The sequence below is a fragment of the Antennarius striatus genome, chromosome 2, assembly GCF_040054535.1.
Source record: "Antennarius striatus isolate MH-2024 chromosome 2, ASM4005453v1, whole genome shotgun sequence".
In the NCBI taxonomy this organism is placed as follows: domain Eukaryota; kingdom Metazoa; phylum Chordata; class Actinopteri; order Lophiiformes; family Antennariidae; genus Antennarius; species Antennarius striatus.
This window is the reverse complement of record NC_090777.1, coordinates 24,062,242-24,080,504: the sequence shown is the minus strand read 5'-3', so window position 1 is coordinate 24,080,504 and position 18,263 is coordinate 24,062,242. Positions and strand designations below refer to the sequence as shown.

At 41.9% G+C, this 18,263-nt stretch overlaps 1 protein-coding gene and 1 pseudogene across 3 annotated transcripts; one reads left to right on the top strand and one right to left on the bottom strand.

Annotated features, from left to right (window-relative positions):
• Positions 1–7: 7 nt before the first annotated feature.
• Positions 8–18,263, bottom strand: kdm5c (lysine demethylase 5C). 3 transcript variants are annotated; one of them, XM_068328359.1, is made up of 29 exons: positions 17,800–17,939; positions 14,688–14,835; positions 12,925–13,002; positions 12,694–12,816; positions 12,416–12,586; positions 12,138–12,272; positions 10,246–10,302; positions 7,822–7,945; positions 7,401–7,678; positions 7,035–7,193; positions 6,818–6,937; positions 6,568–6,726; positions 5,833–6,014; positions 5,557–5,719; positions 5,354–5,473; positions 5,077–5,271; positions 4,676–4,857; positions 4,451–4,575; positions 4,208–4,355; positions 4,044–4,134; positions 3,525–3,907; positions 3,272–3,410; positions 3,004–3,183; positions 2,753–2,881; positions 1,872–2,627; positions 1,732–1,774; positions 1,438–1,637; positions 1,168–1,344; positions 8–1,059 (listed from the first exon to the last, which is right to left on the bottom strand). In XM_068328359.1, the coding sequence occupies exons 1-29, from the start codon at positions 17,805–17,807 to the stop codon at positions 1,051–1,053; spliced, it is 4,782 nt and encodes a 1,593-aa protein (XP_068184460.1). In that variant the 5' UTR covers positions 17,808–17,939; the 3' UTR covers positions 8–1,050. The 3 variants fall into 3 exon arrangements, with proteins under 3 accessions (XP_068184460.1, XP_068184461.1, XP_068184462.1); XM_068328360.1 differs by having other exon boundaries at positions 9–1,059; positions 17,935–18,263; XM_068328361.1 differs by lacking the exon at positions 10,246–10,302 and having other exon boundaries at positions 9–1,059.
• LOC137608976 (cilia- and flagella-associated protein 20 pseudogene) lies at positions 16,334–16,934 on the top strand (annotated as a pseudogene).

The window sequence follows — 18,263 nt, the reverse complement described above, 5'->3', positions numbered from 1 at the left end:
TCCTAAACAATTCTAAACCTTTATTTTCTAAGAGTGAAAAGAAAAACAAGGCAACATTAAAATGAAAGTTTATACACAAACTCACGACAACTGTGTGTCTGCAATATCAATAATAATTATATATAATTTGAACCCAAGCAACAAAATAAAATGTGACAAAGTGAGTTACAGTGAAGATACCTTAATTTGTAAAGAGTAAGAGTGAAAGAGGGACAAAAGAGGTCAAATTGAATGGAATAAAATAAGGAGTCAAATGGATAGGTGCTTAAAAAAAAGGGAAAAAAAGAAGGCATTAAGGAGCAGAAAGGAGGGGCAAAGACAAAGCTGAGAGGTAAAGATGTCCATTTCGGAAAAGTAGCACCAAAAACATTAATTGCTGTTTTTAACACTTCCCAAAATTTACTCAGTTTTGTCAAAATGCATGTCCTCTCAAAACAGCATCAAAACACAAGATTCAATACAACTTAAAAATACAAGTGTAACCATGGTGCTGTTGTCTAAGATCAGGTGTCAAAAATCCTTCGATGGAACTCGAGGATTCCAACCCAAACCCAACTGCCTTAGTAAACTTAGCTTATCGAACTTCGAGGGGCTTGACTGAAAGGAAAGACAGCCGTCGGCTGAACGGCCACGTAGAACAGTTGGGATGACGGCACCTACCGACTGACCTAAGACCAAACACACTCCGGTAATGGTGAGTCCCACATCGATCCAAACAGTCTTACTATCATCACAGGGGGGGAGGGGGGGGAAACGGAGTCCAGGGAAGGCGACCAATAAAGTGTTGGTACGACAGCGAGGTTGAGAGGGGGGAAAAAATAAAAAAACAGGACATGGGAAATATGGCTGAGTGTGGGATGAGAAGGAGTGTAGAAGAATTATCGCTTGATTGGTGTCTGAATGTGTGAATGAGGGAGGAGAGGGTAGGTGGGGGGGGGGCTGGATGTCCTGCATCTTTTAGTAACTTGACACTGTCTTGTAGCTCAGAACGTCCTGTCCCTGCGCCGCTTCGGGCTAATCCACTCGAGCAGAGCTCAAGTGTTGACTTTATCACAAAATCTGTCAGGAAAAAAAGGTTTAAAATTACTATCTTTAATAAATCTGAAGGTTTTGGGAATATTTACATCTGAGTACTTTTGAGTAAACGTGTAATAAACAGGCTGTTACCTCTGGGTGGGTCTGGGCAGGTAACTGAGAGGAGTGGCTGAGGGGACAGGTTTTCTTTGACTCCGTGGCATCCAGTGACCTTTCTCCCGCCCCGTCGGCGACTTTGTGGCTCTTTCTCTTCCTTTTAGAGTCCTTCGCTCGCCCACGTCCAGTCCGCCTCTGCTCTTCAAGCTCAATCTGAGTCAGGACGAGGGACAGAAAACAAAGTTAGAAAAGGAGCAGCTCAAAACATTTCTAGGAGAAAATACAGTCCCAGTTCCTTCTTCTGACCTGAATGAGTGTGCGCAACATTTCTCTGGGTGGAACCGATGCTGCTTGCAGGACTCTGTGAATGAGGAACGTCTGGTCCAGAGACACCTCCAGCAGATCTCCTTCCAGCTGCAGCTCCTCCAGCTGGATCCTGGTGGCTGGTGAAAGCTCCACCACCTGACCTCTTAGCAGAGGTAGCTGGGTCAGCAGGAAGTCCACGCCTGAAGGAGGAGAGGAGAAGCCACACACAGTCACAGCTGGTAATCTTTCGGGGAAAAGTTGTCCGAGTCAACTCAGTCAGCGCGTCATCCTTACCTGTAATGTTTGACTTCTTGCTGAGACCATTTTCTTGTCCGGCCTGCGGGCAGACAAGCAAGACACAAACCATGAGCTTCAAACATTAGTCGATAATTATTCACAAGAAAGAGCCAGTTAGTTGAAAATGAATGGCCAACCTGAGTTCCGTTGTGTTTCTTGGCGTTCCTTTTAGGTGGATCCTCTGTCAGATCAATGACTCCATCGTCTCCTTCCCCTCCGTCGGAGTCAGATAAAACAATCACCGAACTCCCGTCTGTCCCCGTGTCCGCGGCTTTCTCGTTCTCCGTTTTAGACTGGAGAGTCACTTTGAGTTCCTGCAGCCTCTTAAGCGCCCGCTGCAGCTCCGGCATGTCCAGCGCCTCCTTGGCTCGGCCCTGCCAGTTGATGGCCCGTTCCGTGAGGCACTGGAGAGCTTCTCCCTCGGGGAGACGCACGGGCAACCGCTGCAGCGCGACGAGCAAAGCCAGGATGGTCTCCAGGCGGGGGCGCCGTGACCGCTGGCATCGCGGGCACAAGAAGCGCGAGTCCCAATCCCACCAACAGAGTGGGTTGACTGGTGGTCCGCAAGAGGGGAGGAGGGAAGGGAAGGGAACGCAGCCGCCGTGGAACCAGTCCTTACACAGATGGCATCGCAGCTGAGGGTTACGAGGTTGACCGGCGCACATGCACACTGACTGAGGGGGGGTGGCGCAGGCGTGGTTACTGCTGCCGTTCTCTTTAACAGAGTTCTCTGAGTGGCTGGATGTGTCCGTGTCCATAGCGTCATCCCACCTCCCATTCTCCTTGTCCTCCTTGCTACTAGCAGCGTTAAATCCAGATTTACACATGTTTGACTTCTGTAGCCTCAGTAGTGCCTCTTTCTCCTGATGCTCCCCTTCTTTGAACGCCATCACCTGGAGACGAGGCACAAGATCTCTGGTTCACATACACAGTCTATATGGAGACATCACACACACATCCAACAGACAAAACTAGATGTTGGATATAAAATGGACAAAAACACACTGAACAAACTCACTATAGCTGCAGGATCCCTCAGGTCCTGAGCAGATAGGCCAAGAGTGTTGGTGTCAGAGTCCTCTAAAGGCTCGTCCAGCGGCGACGTCTCATCTCGCCTTTCTCTCCTTTTTGCACATGGACATAATACCTGCAGGAAGACATCAGAGTTCAACGCATACTCTCGTGAAGATGAAATTAAAAGTACTGATATAGGCATACAGATAACTGTTTTGTACATTAAAATTTTGTCTGAGTCCTTGTGTTCCTCACCTCTAGCAGACTGTGCATGCTGCTCTTCTTCAGGAAGGTCTTGGTGGCCTTGTCCCTCCAGGAGTGAGCGCTTGCCACCTGTAGTTCCAGCTGTCTGAGCTCCTCCATGAAGACTGGCAAGTCCCTGCCGATGGCTACCAAACCCTCCAGGTCATCCAGACAAGGGTAGTGCTCTCCGTTCTACAGCAAACACAGTTTGTATTTCATTTCCTGCGTCACACCATTAGAGACGGAGGCCAACCAGGAATACACCATGACTTGTTTGTACCTGGATCTCCTCTAAGTCTGTGACCCAGGCCCGCGCTCGAGTGAGACAGCCCTGCAGAGCTGTGATGTTGGGCAGCTTGACTGGAATAAGTTGGGCCTCGTTCACTATCGCCTCCAGAGTGGAAAGAGGATGCTTTTGCCTGGAGGAACCAAAGACCAACAGGCTTTGATGTCTTTGTGTCAGGATAAACTCACTGGATACGGATGATGATTCTTGTGGAAGGTGGAGCTTTTACTGGATTTGAATGTTTTACCTTTGTTCCAGACAGATCTGTGCTTTTTCCTCCCAACGTTCTGCAATTGTGAGCAGCTCCTGAAGTTCCGCCATGGCCGTCTCAACGGAGACACTCTGAGGCACGTTGCAACCTGATGCCATCAGGGTCCTCAACACCTCCAACGTCATCTCCTGCTTTTCCCCTCCTTCTGTGCCCAGGGTCCGCCTCACCTCGGCCAGCCAATGGCCTTGCTCCTTTAGACCCTGCAGTAAATTACACTCTGGCACCACAACGGGCAGGTTGGACCCCTGCTCCAACAGCAGGTTTAACTGCTCAGGAGGTGGAGCGCCCCTCCTCCACTCCTTATCATTGACCAGCAGTTGAGCCTGACTCTGGTAATCCTCCACTGTTTGCAGGACATCCTTGAAAATTCAGAAAGAAAAAAAGGTGTCACAGAGGTGAACAAGATTAAGTTTTATTATATTTAACATTAGATTTGATCAACTTCGGGAGGATATAAATCAAACAAACACAAATTCTAAGACCAGAATTTCTCACCTGCACTTCCTTCAGACGGCTCATCACACAGGGCAGGTTCTGCATCGTCTCGACCAAAGACTTCAGGTCTGCCAAAGTCATCTTGTTCTCGCTAGAAAGAAAGCAAGATTTAAGTGCATGTGGCTGACTGTTGAGTGACAATGGTCCGTTTTCTTCCATCATACCTTGACTTTGAGTTACTGAGGAGTTCAGTGCTTCTCTGCTGGCATCGCTCATTGTCTTTGAGTACAGCGTTAAGCTTCCGCAGAAGTTCATTGTCAGGAAACTTTTTATCTGCTGCCTCAGTCTTCAGCAGCTCCAGGTCCTTAATTTCTGCAATTTAACAACCATTTCATGTCACTGCCGTCTTTAAAGATCGTCACATTCTGTTAAGATGAATAATGAATGCATTTGTTTTCATTTCACACCTATTTTGCTTCCCTCTTCCTGCTCAAGGGCCTCTTTGACTCTGTTAGCCCAGTGATCAAAGGACTCGGACCGAACCTTTAGTCGGTGTAACATGCCTAACAACTCATCCAAGGTATATCTATACCTGCGAGGGGACACAAGAAAACAACGTGGTATTTTTACAGACTGCTGCCAATCAGCATGATATGGGTCGCATGTTAAGTACACACATTAGTGATATGTACCTGAGGTAGAGTTTTTCTGTGGGGCAGTTGCACAGATCCTGAGTGTGATAAAGACACACCAGACGCTCTGGACAGTTGGAGCAGGCCAGAGCCGAGAGGAAACATGTGGTCTTACATTTATCGCACTGCCTCTCATCATCGGGCAGCAGCTCGAATGCCTCACGCTCCGCTTCAGTGATACCCTGCAGGTACATGTCGTTTGACTTTATTATATAGTTTTTCCTCATAATAAAAGACCATTAAATTATTAGTGGAGAGTTACACTTAAATATTATTCACTCATAAAAGGATAATACAATAAAAACGCTAACAATAGCTTTTACTTCTTGTACCTCAGGGAGTATTTGACTTGACTTCAACTGATGTATTTACAGATTTCTGCAAAAATCCCACAGCCTCACCCTTTCCATAAGAGATTTCCTCAGCTTCCTCTCCTCCTGAACAATAATGAACATTTCCCGGTGTGTAGCTGCTGCTAAGTTGAGGTCTAGTTTCTCTGGGCTGGCAGCCATTTTACATGTCAGCTCCTCGTGGGAGAACACGCAATACCTCCTCAGACGCCGGTAGTGCTCGATGCACGAACGGCCGGCGGGTAGCTGACGGTGAGAGGACAGCATGACGTGGATTAATCCAAGAATGTCATTAATTTGAAATGACGAGCTGAGAAACTCTTCGTACCCAGTCCGCAGTGCAGAAGTTAACAGCTTCAGCGAAGTTATATCCCTGATTGAAGCCACTGTGGTACGCTCTGGGGAAGGTGATGACAAACTCTCCAGCACACTGGTTGGTACGCACCACCTGCCGACCGTACACAACAAAGCTCAAAGATAAGGCTTCAACACACCGCATTCCTGCTTCCACTGTGTGCTAATGGCACTGACCGGTACGCCGCGAGACATGAGGATATTGGGGTTCATGATGGTGACCAGCTGGTGGAGGAGGTCAGGTTGAAACTCAAACAACTCTGGCGTCAGCTTCTTCATCACCTCCTCAAGCCGCTCAGCTGCCACAGAGGGAACCCCATACCAAGTCTTTGGCTCGCCCCTGACAGGTGAGAAACATCAGCACAGGCAGGGGTGTTATACTTTTTCACTCAATCCACCCATTCGCATCCCATAACAGCAGTAGAAGAAACAAAAATCAAAAACATGCTGTACCAGTGCAGGTAGTTGATGGAGTAACTCCAGTGATCCTCGATGTGCCAGCAGAAAGCTGAGAACACCATCCCCACATAAAGCCAGGGCACCTTCATCCCAGAGATGTCTCCATTAATGTGGCACAGGAGGGACTGCTCCAGCACCGGCATCACATTCAGGTTCCAGCCACTGCGGGCGTATTCCTGACCGATGGAAGCAAAAGAGTGAGCACTGAAGCTGCATGGTAGGGAAAAGAAAAACCGACACTGGCCTTATGTTGTCACAGTAATCCCTCACGCAGTCGCGCATCAACACTCGCGACTTCACTTCATTTTTAGTAGGTGGTCACGTGATACCGTATGCGCATTCTATTGGCTGACGGCATCCGGAAGTGCGCTAAATTCCTTGAGTCCCGGACTTATGTGAGACGCAAAAGTGCTTTAAACAGTCGATAAGAGTGTGGGAAATGTTAATACAGATGGAAGGTGGTTTAATATCAGTATGGGGAGGGTTCATAAACGTTAAAGTTACCGTAAATAATAAGATAGTTTGTCATGATATTGCGGAATTCATTATTCATGTGTGGTTCCTGAAATGCATTAACCGCAAGTAACGAGGGCGCACTGTATTGTACTGTATTAAAAATGCATTTTGGGTTGATTTCAACCTACAACTGGGCAGTTTTGATGTTTCTAAAATATCATCTCAGTCAGGATGCTACAGGCCTCATACTAAAGGAAACAACAATGTGCACACCTCCTCTTCCTTTGTGAGTTTCCTCTTGCCATTGTTCATTGGAAAGCCGCTGCCGAAGTCTTTGGAGTGTATGTCCGCCCCGTACTCAACAGTCACATCTTCCTCGATGCTACTGACTAACCTCCAGAACTCTCTCTCCACCAGCTCAGTAGGAACCATCTAAACCGGTAATACCACAGATTAGTCTCACACATTCTCGCCAATCAGGATAGTTTTCCTTCATATTCAAATCTTATATGAGTGTGCTCACGTGAACGGGCATGTTGAAGTAATCTGCTTTGAAGGCATCTGCCATCTCCCCGAAACTCTGCAGACTGTACTCTCGTGTGGCCTGTTCAAAACCAAAGGCTTCTGCAGGTTTCTTACACTCCTAAGAAAATGCAAAGAGGAGAAAATTAAACCAGAGCTGAATCTTGAATGTCTGAAAAACCTAACATGAGATGCTTAAAAAAAAGACGCTGACATACCTCTGCCACACACTTGGGGCATCGCCAGTTGCCTTTGGGAGGGTCGGTGAGTGGAGGCAGTAGACAGTAGGTGTGATAGTTATCATCACAACCGTCACACAGCAGGAGTTTTTCGTCGTCATCTCCTCGACCACACATCCGGCACACAAAGGAGTCCACCTTTGAAAAAAGCAAAGCACTGACTGTCGTGTTTGGGGCTCACTTCAAACTGGAGCAGAAATGATGTTCTGTTACGCACTGAATGGGTAAAATTTGACTGTGAATTGTGTTAGAAAAGGAGCATCATGTCTGCAGCCAGTCGCCCAACAAGTGATCAATATTCAGTTTGTTATGGTGCTCTCTTCTTTCATCCTCTGATCTACTTACACACTGTGGGTTGTTGAGGTTGCGTCGAAGCCTCATGGTCATTTTTGTACATGGTTTATCTGATTCGTCTTCCTCTTCGTTATTTCCTTTACTATTCTCTTCCTCTGGTTCTTCTTTCTTCACTTCTGTCTTAACCTTGGCGGCAGGAGGAGGAAGCTGAGGGCTTGACGTACCCCCGTCGTTCTGCCTCTGAGGCTCCAGTGGCTCTACCTTGATGGGGGTGTCAGCAGGAGTGGAGGACGCATTCTCCTTTATGGTAACTGTTTGAGGGAGCTCATCTATTCGAAGAGTAAAAATTGTTCAGAACATTTTGGTGCAAAAATGAAAAACACTTAAAAAACAATGATCATTCCAAATTTCCAGGTTTCTCAAATTAACCTATGCCAGAATTCAAAACCTTTAAGGTAAAAACTGTACATACCTTTCTTCCTGATGCCTTTGTACCTTGCAACCAGTCCAAGTCCCATCATTTTTGGCCCTGCGCCATAGATCTGGAGCTTCTTCAGCTCTGGGTTCTTCTCTATGTCTTCCTCTGTAGGTTCAGGCTGTAGACAAAAGTCCGTATTTATTATGATTGCAAAGACGAACAACTGCTACTCTCGAGCGCACAAAGAGCAAAGCAAGGGTTTATTCCAAATGCAGGACAAAGACGTTAGAGGTGAGCATAGCGGTGCAACACAAAGAGGAATTATGCTTGGTTAGAAACTAAAATGTTAGCCTACATCACAGTGAAACCTTAAAGATCCACCACCAGAACACAAATCACCAGTTGTTGCAACCATACAGTAATATCAGTAAGACTTTTCTAACCAGGATTCTAATGAACTAATCCTTGATTGATGTTATTTGTGTTATTTTGATAAGAAGACAAACAAGTCAGGAGTAAAGATGTTTTAGTGTTATTTGTAATACTCTATTAGCTGTATTGGAATTGTGTTTAGTGAAGAGGTAAATCAAACTGTTTGAAATGAAGCAGAGCTGTTACTGTACTGTGAGTCTAGATTTTTTATTTACCCATTGTTCTTATTAAACCATCTTCATCATTACAACCTCTGGTTTTCACATCTAATATGGTTTTTCTGTGCCTTTCATGCTCCCAGTGTATCTGGCTTCTCTCATAGCTGACAGGAGTGGTTGTTCCGTTTTCAGTTCCCAGACAACACTCTCATATCTTGCTGTTTCTTTGCTGCACTTCAGTTTGAGACTAAACCGGCAATACCTGTTTGTGATCGTGTCTTGGCTCTTTTTCACATTTCAGTCACAAGACAGGTCGTTAAAATAAATGCATTCTAATTAAATGGTCATCGTTGACTCATTTGGATCCATTTGAATTAAATCTCAGAACCACTTTGTCTTATCCCACTTGGTCTTGAACTCACCTCTGACTCTGCTGTGCTTTTAATGCTAAGATGAAAAATCATCCTGTAATTTCCTTTCATTTTCTACCACTGGAGCCACTTTCTGAATGGCTCCAATCCAAGACCTTCTTTACATTAAACTGCAGTGAACCTCGTCTTCTCAGAGCAGGAAGTTATCAAATGTATTGAGACATGGGTGGAAATCTATTCCAAGTGTCAGACTTTGTAAAACAGTAAATGAAATCGGGACTTGACCCCGTAACAAAGGAACAATTCTGATGTCCTCCTTTACATTCACAGTATTGTTATTAGCATGAAATGCCTGGTTGAGTTTTTTGAGGTGAGCTCCATTCTGCCATATGATTGCAAACAGTACACACAAGTCACATGCAATCAGCAATGTAGGAGGAAACACACAAGTTTCTAAAGGCTTTAAATCAAACAGTAGTTCAAAAAAGCATATACAAGCAGGGCTTGACAACATGCCCAGTTTTGGTTCCAACTCAGACTTTACTGCCTAAACAGCCATTTAAAATCCAGTACGTCATACAATCTGAAGGCTTCCACTATTCAGATGAGTACCCATAAATCAGCAGTCAGAATGTAACCTGATTTACCGCAGAAAGAAGCTCTTGAAACTCTTCTTGTTCATCAGTGCAAAAAACCCCCCAAACAGATGGCATGTCATAAAACATGTCGCTCAGATGGATTTCTCTTTTCTTTTTTTCAGATGGGTTCTTCCATCTTCATGCAGCCACACTGTTAGCTGCTGTGATGAATAGACAGCAAGGCAAAAGGCCAAAACAAGCAAAGGCAAACAAACAGCCCAGCGACAAAACATCTGAAAGCAAAGTACAATCACAAGGAACGAGGATGGGTGAAGGAGAGAATGCCAGAAACCACGGCAGCCCAACAACTGAACTATAAAAGCTTGTTTAGCAAGTGGAGATATAGTTTAAGTAGTTCAGATACTAAGGAACTTTGCCATGTAGGAGTGTTAAGATTCAAATTTACATCAAGTCATCAATTCAAGCCTCAACATCAAATGATTCTTTTTTTTACCCTTGAAAAATCGTAGACTGTCTAAAAACACATTGACAACACGTCTGTTCAACTGTGACTCTTTCTAGCAGCCTTTGAGCGTGTTCATGTAGATGAAGTCAACGTAAAAACAATAGAAGCAAGCCAAGAATATCATCCTCTCTGTATTCACTGTCTGCTAAGTAAATTAAGAGGATAATGAAGGTTTAATACTGTCAACTCAATATTATTGTTCTGCCACAGATGTGAAGTACTGTAAGAGTCATGTAAGCCTACATGGGTTGCCAAGAAACTCGATATGAGTTGCATGTGACTCAGAGCGATTTTGCGGTTAGTTTAGAAAAGAAAAAAGCCATTTATAGACAACATCAAAGAGGGAGCGATGGTCTAACAAAAAAAAAAAAAAAGGAGAGGGGGGGGGAGCGCATATGCTCAAGAGGCAGTACCGCAGAGATGAGTTGAGAGCCAGTGGTGAGAGGATTGGGGGCGAGGTCCTCTGGACCCTGCAAAGGGAGACAATAACAGCAACAATAAACTAAGACAGAGAAAAAGGGAGATGAGAGGAAGGGAGAGAGCCTGGCAAGAATACAGCCGGGAGTTGTCGGAAAAAATACCAAAAGGACACATTATTATGTGGCAGGGCCACATAATTCAAATTTAAGTTAGATGAGCTTATTCTTAACAGGCTGGCCAGAATGACGCCAATAATGAAATATTTGCAGACTATCCAAAGTTGTTTAACTGAATCCAATTTTGGATTGATTTAAACAATAGTGGATAACCATGGCCTGGATGAATGAGAAACTATATAGATACAGTTGGAGAATGTTTGACATTTCTGTTAACTTAACCCTGACCCTACAAGTTGCTGCAAATGTCTGACAGGTGACTCAGTTGTTGCATTATTTAGTGTCAATGGGCAGCTTGAGAACCAGAAACTGATTTGGAAAGGAATTTGGACATGGGGAATAATCTACTGATCTATGGGACATTAAATTGGTCGCTTGTCTAAATTTAGCTAAAATTTCATAACGTGCAATCCCATTAGGAAAGCTTAAAAACGTGTTCAACTATTAATAACTTTTCAAAACTCCACAGACAAACATAGGAGCTGTTTTGCGGTAATGACAATAAATAGTGAAGCACTACCAGAAGCTTGTATTTCATCTCAAGATAGTTAGCAGATTTTGGATCCCTCATCTGAGCAGCATAATAAATAAAATAGACAAAAAAAATTGATTGGCAGGCATTACATGTTCAATGCGTGAGGAGTCGGCCATTCACAACCTGGGGGAGAGGGTGAATAACGAAGCATTGTGAACTTGCATGTGAGAAGCATGAGATTACAGAATGCAGACTAGTCAAAATGTTGTATTAGAAGCATTAATGCGGAGTAAAAACACCGTGAAGTGTAGTTTGTGAAACAAATAGCCCTGTATATATTTTTTGAGATGGAAGGAGGTGGAAGAAACAAAGCAGAAAACATGTAAGACATGGAGCAGAGAGCAAGAACAGCAGCGTTTAGCACAGCAGCATAGCAGGATGGAGGGCAAACAAGCAGAGATGCACTCAGTGCACACCTACATACATAGTTATCTGTTACTCCACTGTAACTGATGCACATGGAGCAGCATAGAAACAGAAGCAGTCCATAATACAGCATAATACATGCTAGAAATTCATTTTAGAAACATTTGGGTGGATTGTTGGTTTAAGATTTTTTTCAGCTTTCAGTGTTGGGATCTGTTACTCTGACTGATCAGCAAGTAGTAGAACGTGAACCATTAAAAGGTTACAATAATGATAAGAGATAAATCACCTTTGACATTTCCTGTTCAATCAAAATGATCAAATCTCACTTACACTGAGGTTTTAGTTCCTGGTAAATGCACAGATTTCTTTCATCAAAACATACAAAACACAATACAATAATACACCAATATATGTTTGGACGAAACCAAACTAGGTATTAATAAGACAAAGAGGAAATTTGCTCAGATCTATTTCGATAAGATTCCAGATCTGTGAGAAACATTACCTGATAGAGTAATTACAGGTTAGAACAACCTGAAGCCCAATTCACGCCCTTCAAACGCACAACAAAAACAAATTCTTCTGGATAGATCCGTTAACCCAAGCAATGTGTGATGTTTTGCGAAGCAGCTCTTAAACCAAAAATATTCTTCTATTTGTCATTTAGATTTTGAGTAAGGAAGAGAAATATGGACATTTGAGCCAAACAACTTTAAGGGATGAAATAGATTAAGGACCGTCAGCAGGGCGACCGGTCCCAGAAGTATGAAAATGTGTTTAACAGCTGATCGGCATTCTGACTCACATCAGGCTGGCAGCGGTTTGCCCGGCGTCCGTAGCTGTTCATTTTGGATGGCTGCACAGACTGCCGAAGGGGAATGGAGTGGGGCTTGTACTCTTTATCCACGTCCTCACCGTCATAGTGCTTTGGCTTGCAATGCTGGGCATGAGGCAAGAGAATAATTTACATTACAACATGTTAAAACATGCAAATGAATTGATTCCTAACCTTAATCAAAAGTCTACAACATATTATACTGGGAATAAGTTCAAATGAGCTGAAGAAAATGAGCTGAGAGATACCGGCATGCTGGCACCAGACTGGAACATTTCAAAGGGGTAAACAATCCTCTCATAGTGTGAGCGCAGCAGAGAACCGATGTTCTTGCCCGGGGGGTATCCAAGCCTTTGAGCCACACGGGCCCAGCGGCGTTCCTTACAGACCATCTCAAAACCGCCTTCATCTGTCACAACCTGGTAGAGAAAAGCATTTTTTGACAATTCTTCACATAAAAGGAAAAAAAAACCCCAAAGACTTTCAAATTAAATTAATTATTTGAGTAGAATAGAGTTGTTTCTACCTTTGACAGGCTGAACAGATCAAGGATACGCCTTTCAATGTGTGGGATTTTTAAAGAGGATGCCTGGATCTCCCAAAACCTGGCAATACGGTCTAAGTAATTAAGCTTCACTCTGGTCTCCGCCTAGAATGAGACACATGAGGGACCATTATGATTACCATGGGCAGTTTCAGTAAAGAAATCCAATTACATGTCATCAATAGTCACCTATAAGAAGAAAACTGAACTTACCTCCAATTCATTAAGCCTCTGGATACGAGGTGTGAAACGGAAGCTATCCAGCTCCACTGAAAAAGGTGGCTGCCACTCCTATTTTGGAGCAAAAACATGTAAATAAATAAGAAATCTGTAATTCTGAAATCTCTACTTTCAAACAAACATGGGAGACTATTGACAGTGACTTCAGTCGGCACTTCACTGTTGTTACACACTGGATAATTATAGGAACAAGTACATCACAATTTAACCAAGGATAACCAAGGTCGAGCAAGAGTATCGTTTACATGATCAACAATTAATGGTTGCAACTTTATCGCTCAATGCCGCAGAAACATTCTAAAAAGAAGTTGATTTTGGACTAGTGTAGCATTATTGCTCCATTGTAGTCTTTCTAGTCCAAGCAGTTTGCACAAATTTCTGTATCAAAGCATCATAAAATTCATGGAATGGTCTAAAAGACACTTTAATTACATGCTTTAGATATAAAACTAAATTTGAAGCTACAAATGTCATCTTCATCCAGAAGACCTATACAAAACCATCACATTTTTTAAGTGGGCACCCAGTATTATTGAACACAAATTTAATAACAAACCATCTGTGAAATTTGACCCAATCTCCCTTCCTGCTTCTAATATATTTGGTAAAAAGACCTAGAAAAGTGTTTGTGTAGATTATGATAAATATCAAGTCATAATGAACTTGACCTTTGACACAATGGAAAAATAAATCCCATTGCTTAAGAGTGTGTGTGAAGTCTTTTTATTCATTACAAAAGACAGGTCACAATGACCTTGAACATTTACCAGAAAATACCAATAAATTCATAGCTGAGTCTGAGTGGAGTTGTGCCAAATTTTGAGATGTAATCACAAAACATTCCTGAAGTATTACGTTTAAGAATGAGATGAATAGCCTGCAAAATCAATGGTTATTCCCAGCACAAAACACTGGAAAGGAAGTAATGTGTCTAGCGTTAGAAAGCCTGTCATTACTGCATGACTCCTTAATCCCAACTGCACCCAAAAGATGAGCTCTAATTCACTGTATTCTATTTCACTTGTGTTTTATTTTGTAAAGAAATATTGTATATATGTTAAGCATGTATATAAGTATTTTAAGCTTTGCTTTATTGGTTTTTTAATGTGTGATAGCCAATATAGCAGAAAATGTATGGAACACAGATGCAGCATACTAAACTAGTAAATCTAGTTCCATTTGTAATTAATTCCTATAGGTTGATTTTAATGTCTTTATATCTTCTTTGTGTAACTACTTTACAAGGATTAATCACTCATACTTTTGCACAAAATAATTAAATGCTTGAGATTTAAGACAAATTAGACATCCTGCTTACTGTTAATGTTAGGCAGACCCAAGCTAATGTTACAAAAAACAAAGTTTTCATATTAAGAGCAAAATATTGTGTCACAATGTGTTGACAGAAGACATTGATAAACACCTCTGCTTAGCTGGTTACACACTGGTTACAAACCATAAAGGGATCAACACTTTTATGGTTTATTAAGTCTGCTAACTTAAAAAAGCCAAACAAACCAAACCGAGGGGAAAAAAACAAGACATGCCATCCGTGTGAAATAAAAAATTAGCTTGTCAGATGAAAGCTATAACATTTTCAAGGTAGGAATGGCAATCTTCTTGGTTTATTACTCAGTAAATAAGTCAAACCCAGTGCAGCTGAATTTTACATGTTGCAAATATATCTCAGAAAATGTTCTGTATTTAAAACAATCCAAGCACAAGCAAATATTTACTGGAGGAGGTCGGATTTTGCAGATTCCAGACTTCTCTGCGATAGGACGAATCTTGGCAATGTAGCCCAGGGGATCCTGAAACTCCTCCCATGACGGCTCAAACACTGGACACTCCGGAGGAGGTAAAAACTCTTCCCCTTCCATTGCCCTTCCAACAGAAAGATACAAAGGACAGTTTTCAATTTCAGAAAATATTTTACGTATGCTTGCAGAGACTTCAACTCCCTGAATCCTTGCATTCTCGAAAGGAGGATCTAAAGCCCAATATTTTTGTGACTAAAAAAATAAAGTCACAAAAAATCTGTAACCTATCTGTAACCTATGACATTTATTAAACACTCATCCATAAACATTTCTCTTGGCGTTTCATGAGACAAGCTAAGCATACACAGATCACATATGTCAGTTTATGGCACTGGACAGAAAACTATACCAGTGCATTGGGAAACTAAAATGAGTGAGCAGAAGCACAATGCAGGCACTCATGAAAACAGTATACATTTAGCACTTGAATGTGAAATATAAATTTTACTGCTCATAGAAAACATTTTACCTAAAAACAAGTGAGAAAGTTAGTAACTGACCACAAGTATATCATGGCCTACGCTTAACACTAGGGATTTCATGAATATTTGGTTATCCCGGTATCCCAATTCAATTTATGTTAACTGCAACAAACAATTATTGATGGCATGAAACCAAATTATCATCATGGACCTTTACTAAAAACTTTCTGTGAGCAATCAATCAACTGTGACAAAACTCGCTTAAAATTTATAAAATATCTTGTTGCCCTCAAAAAAGACACCCACTTCAAAGTGATTAAAAAAAAATATAGCCAGTAGCTGAATTTATAAAGCTAAGATTTAAAGTTGACATTTACCTGTGCATTTTGTTTTGTAATTCTACCAATGACATTTTGGAGCATTTGTTCTTTTAAATTTTGGATATGTCGAAAGCTTCTTATCCCACACAATAAATCCACCCCATTTAAAGTGAAACTATATTGTAATTTAAATAGATAATTTAAGCCAGTCTATTTCCAACATCATTACTATGGTCTTACTCTTAGCTAAAGATCGCATTCATTGCGTCAAATCGAAAGCTAACCAACCCTCATTTCCCTGTTTTGTCAACAAATTGAAATGACACTGCGCAGCTCTCCTCAGCAGATTTTTAAGTAATTATTTTGTTTCATTTGTGTGGTTTCCACTTTCTGGGTTTTTCTTTCTTACATGGGTCACAGGTCTGTTGGAGCCTATCCCAGAGGGCAATGGGAGACAGGTTAGGCGAATAAATGGCAAGGTGATTGCAATTGTCTCGTCTACAAGAAAATGGATGTATTTTATGTTTATTTCAACTGCTACATTAAATTGTTTGCTTCATCTTTTTCTAAAAAATGTATTAGCTCATTACTTGTTATTTTTTAACCTTTGCCTCAAATTGTATTAGTTTATTTCAGAGTTTCTATTGGGAGATCATTTATATGAACCTCGCTAGCTAGCTCACTAGCTTATTTATTCTTTTGTATTAGTGAAAACATTTTTATATATTGATTCGTGTGTTTGTATTATTGTATTTCAAATGAAAAACATAAAACACTAAAAAATAAAAAAAACAAATGAAAGAAAAATAAAGGAACATAAATGAATACACATGGATTAGGAGAACTGGGAGGCACAAAAAAAATTTTCTCAGGTGCATACCAGAGCAAATTCTTTTCTATTTTATACAGTAATAGCAGCAACCCGCTTGTTGGGAAAAGATGGTGAAAAACAGTCACATCAAAACAACTTTAGACAATGACATCAAATCACAGGTGCTGGAGGATGAAGGGGAAAATGTCTGCAGCACCTACATAATATGTCCAGCAAACCCCCAAAAGAAATTGGACATCTACCTATTCATCTACCTATTGTTGATAGACAAGAATTGCAAGAATAATTGTTTCTTTGAAGTCCAGGTGTTGGATGATAAAAACTATAGCCTTGTTTTAGGGTTATACTTTTCAAAGGGCAATGTGATTGAACCCATTTCACTGCATTGTACCCTTATGGCTGGAGGATGGATGAAATCAAATTCAGCTCAAACCTTTCAGACCTAACCCAGACCAATTAAATCACAACACTGCATTTACAGATACATGTAAACTGTTGAATAAGGGGAGTGTATTTTACAGACTGATTGTACTCTGAAAATCAGCACCCATCAGAACTTAAACTCTACCATCCTGAGCAAGAAGGCTAAGCATTAGGTTCTAATCACTGCCACCCCTGCCCCCCTCCTAGATCTCATGTAGAGTTTTTCTTTGTGGCCGACCCCCCTGACATGCTTTAAAAATGTGTAATATGTTGTAATTTGGAATGATGAGGTTTGAGTATGGTTTTGCATTTTTTTTCCCCATTCAAAATGTTTTCATGGACTACAAAAACACACACACACACACACCTTCGATTTCTATTAATTAAAATAGAGTATCTCCGTTGAAAAGACTGTTACATATTATAATTCTACATAATGTTAAAGCAGAAATCAATACAATCTGATATTGAGACCTCAGTGATGAACCCTTAAATCTGACTCCTGGTGGGCCTTCAAACAAACAATGGCGTGTAGGCCATGAACCTCAAGGTACAGAAGCCATCACTGCTGGAGTAAACTATGTAAATTAATAAACTCCAGTGAAACAAATAACAATCGCGAAAGCCAAGAAGTTACACCAAAAGCGAGCATAATAACTTACACTTTCTTAAAGTCACCCAATTATGTCAGTTAATGTTAGCTGAGAATTGTTAGCTAATGCTACCAAAATGAAGGGAATGTTATCAAAACCAACCAACAACAACAAGAGCCAGGAGCAAAGTTGAGTATTGAATTAGCTCAGGTATGTCCACATCGCTTCTTTGAGTCATCTTGAAATCCATTTGTATCTATTGTTTAGCTAGCAGAGGCGACACCGTCGCTGGTAGCTAACATTAGCATCGAGGCCTCCGATTTTTCATCACAGTCTAAACGCGTCTAAACCCACGGCTTTGGCCAACTAGCAGTGGTTAGCTGGGTCGCTCGACGAAAAAGTCAACAATGCAATGTGAACGAAATCAAGTCAACCAACCTCCTCATAGCCCCTCGAACAGCCAGCTAGCTAGTTGACGTCAGTTACATACATGTATGTGCAATAAGAAACGCTAACATGCAAATGTTTTGATTCCTTTCAACTACAAAGCCTCACTGCGTTGCCATGACTGACCGAAGACACCTCGATGTCCCGGGTATGATATGGGCTGGGGGCCGCTCTCCTTCCTCTGGTGTTGTGATGACTGGTGGTTAGGTAACGTTGGCCAGCTGTGCTCGGTCCAGTTGGCTAGCTTACGACGCTAGCAAAGTTGACCGTATTTCAGGCTCGGGTCTCCATATGCTGCGTTTTGTCTAGCACACTCCTTCAAAAAATATTGATGGTTGAGATTCGTTTAACAGTAAATAAATTCTCGAACTTTATCAATTATGTCGTTATCAATCATTTCCCGACCATCATCATCACTCTCATCAGGTCATCCTATCTTTCTTAACGAGACGCCA

What these genes read in the sequence shown, in the direction of transcription:
- kdm5c (XM_068328359.1), bottom strand. An exon ending in GCCCCAAGTGTGTGGCAGAG is followed by an intron (nt 6,938 to 7,034) that starts GTATGTCAGCGT and finishes GCATTTTCTTAG; the next exon opens with GAGTGTAAGAAACCTGCAGA. An exon ending in TGAGGGATCCTGCAGCTATA is followed by an intron (nt 2,628 to 2,752) that starts GTGAGTTTGTTC and finishes CCTCGTCTCCAG; the next exon opens with GTGATGGCGTTCAAAGAAGG.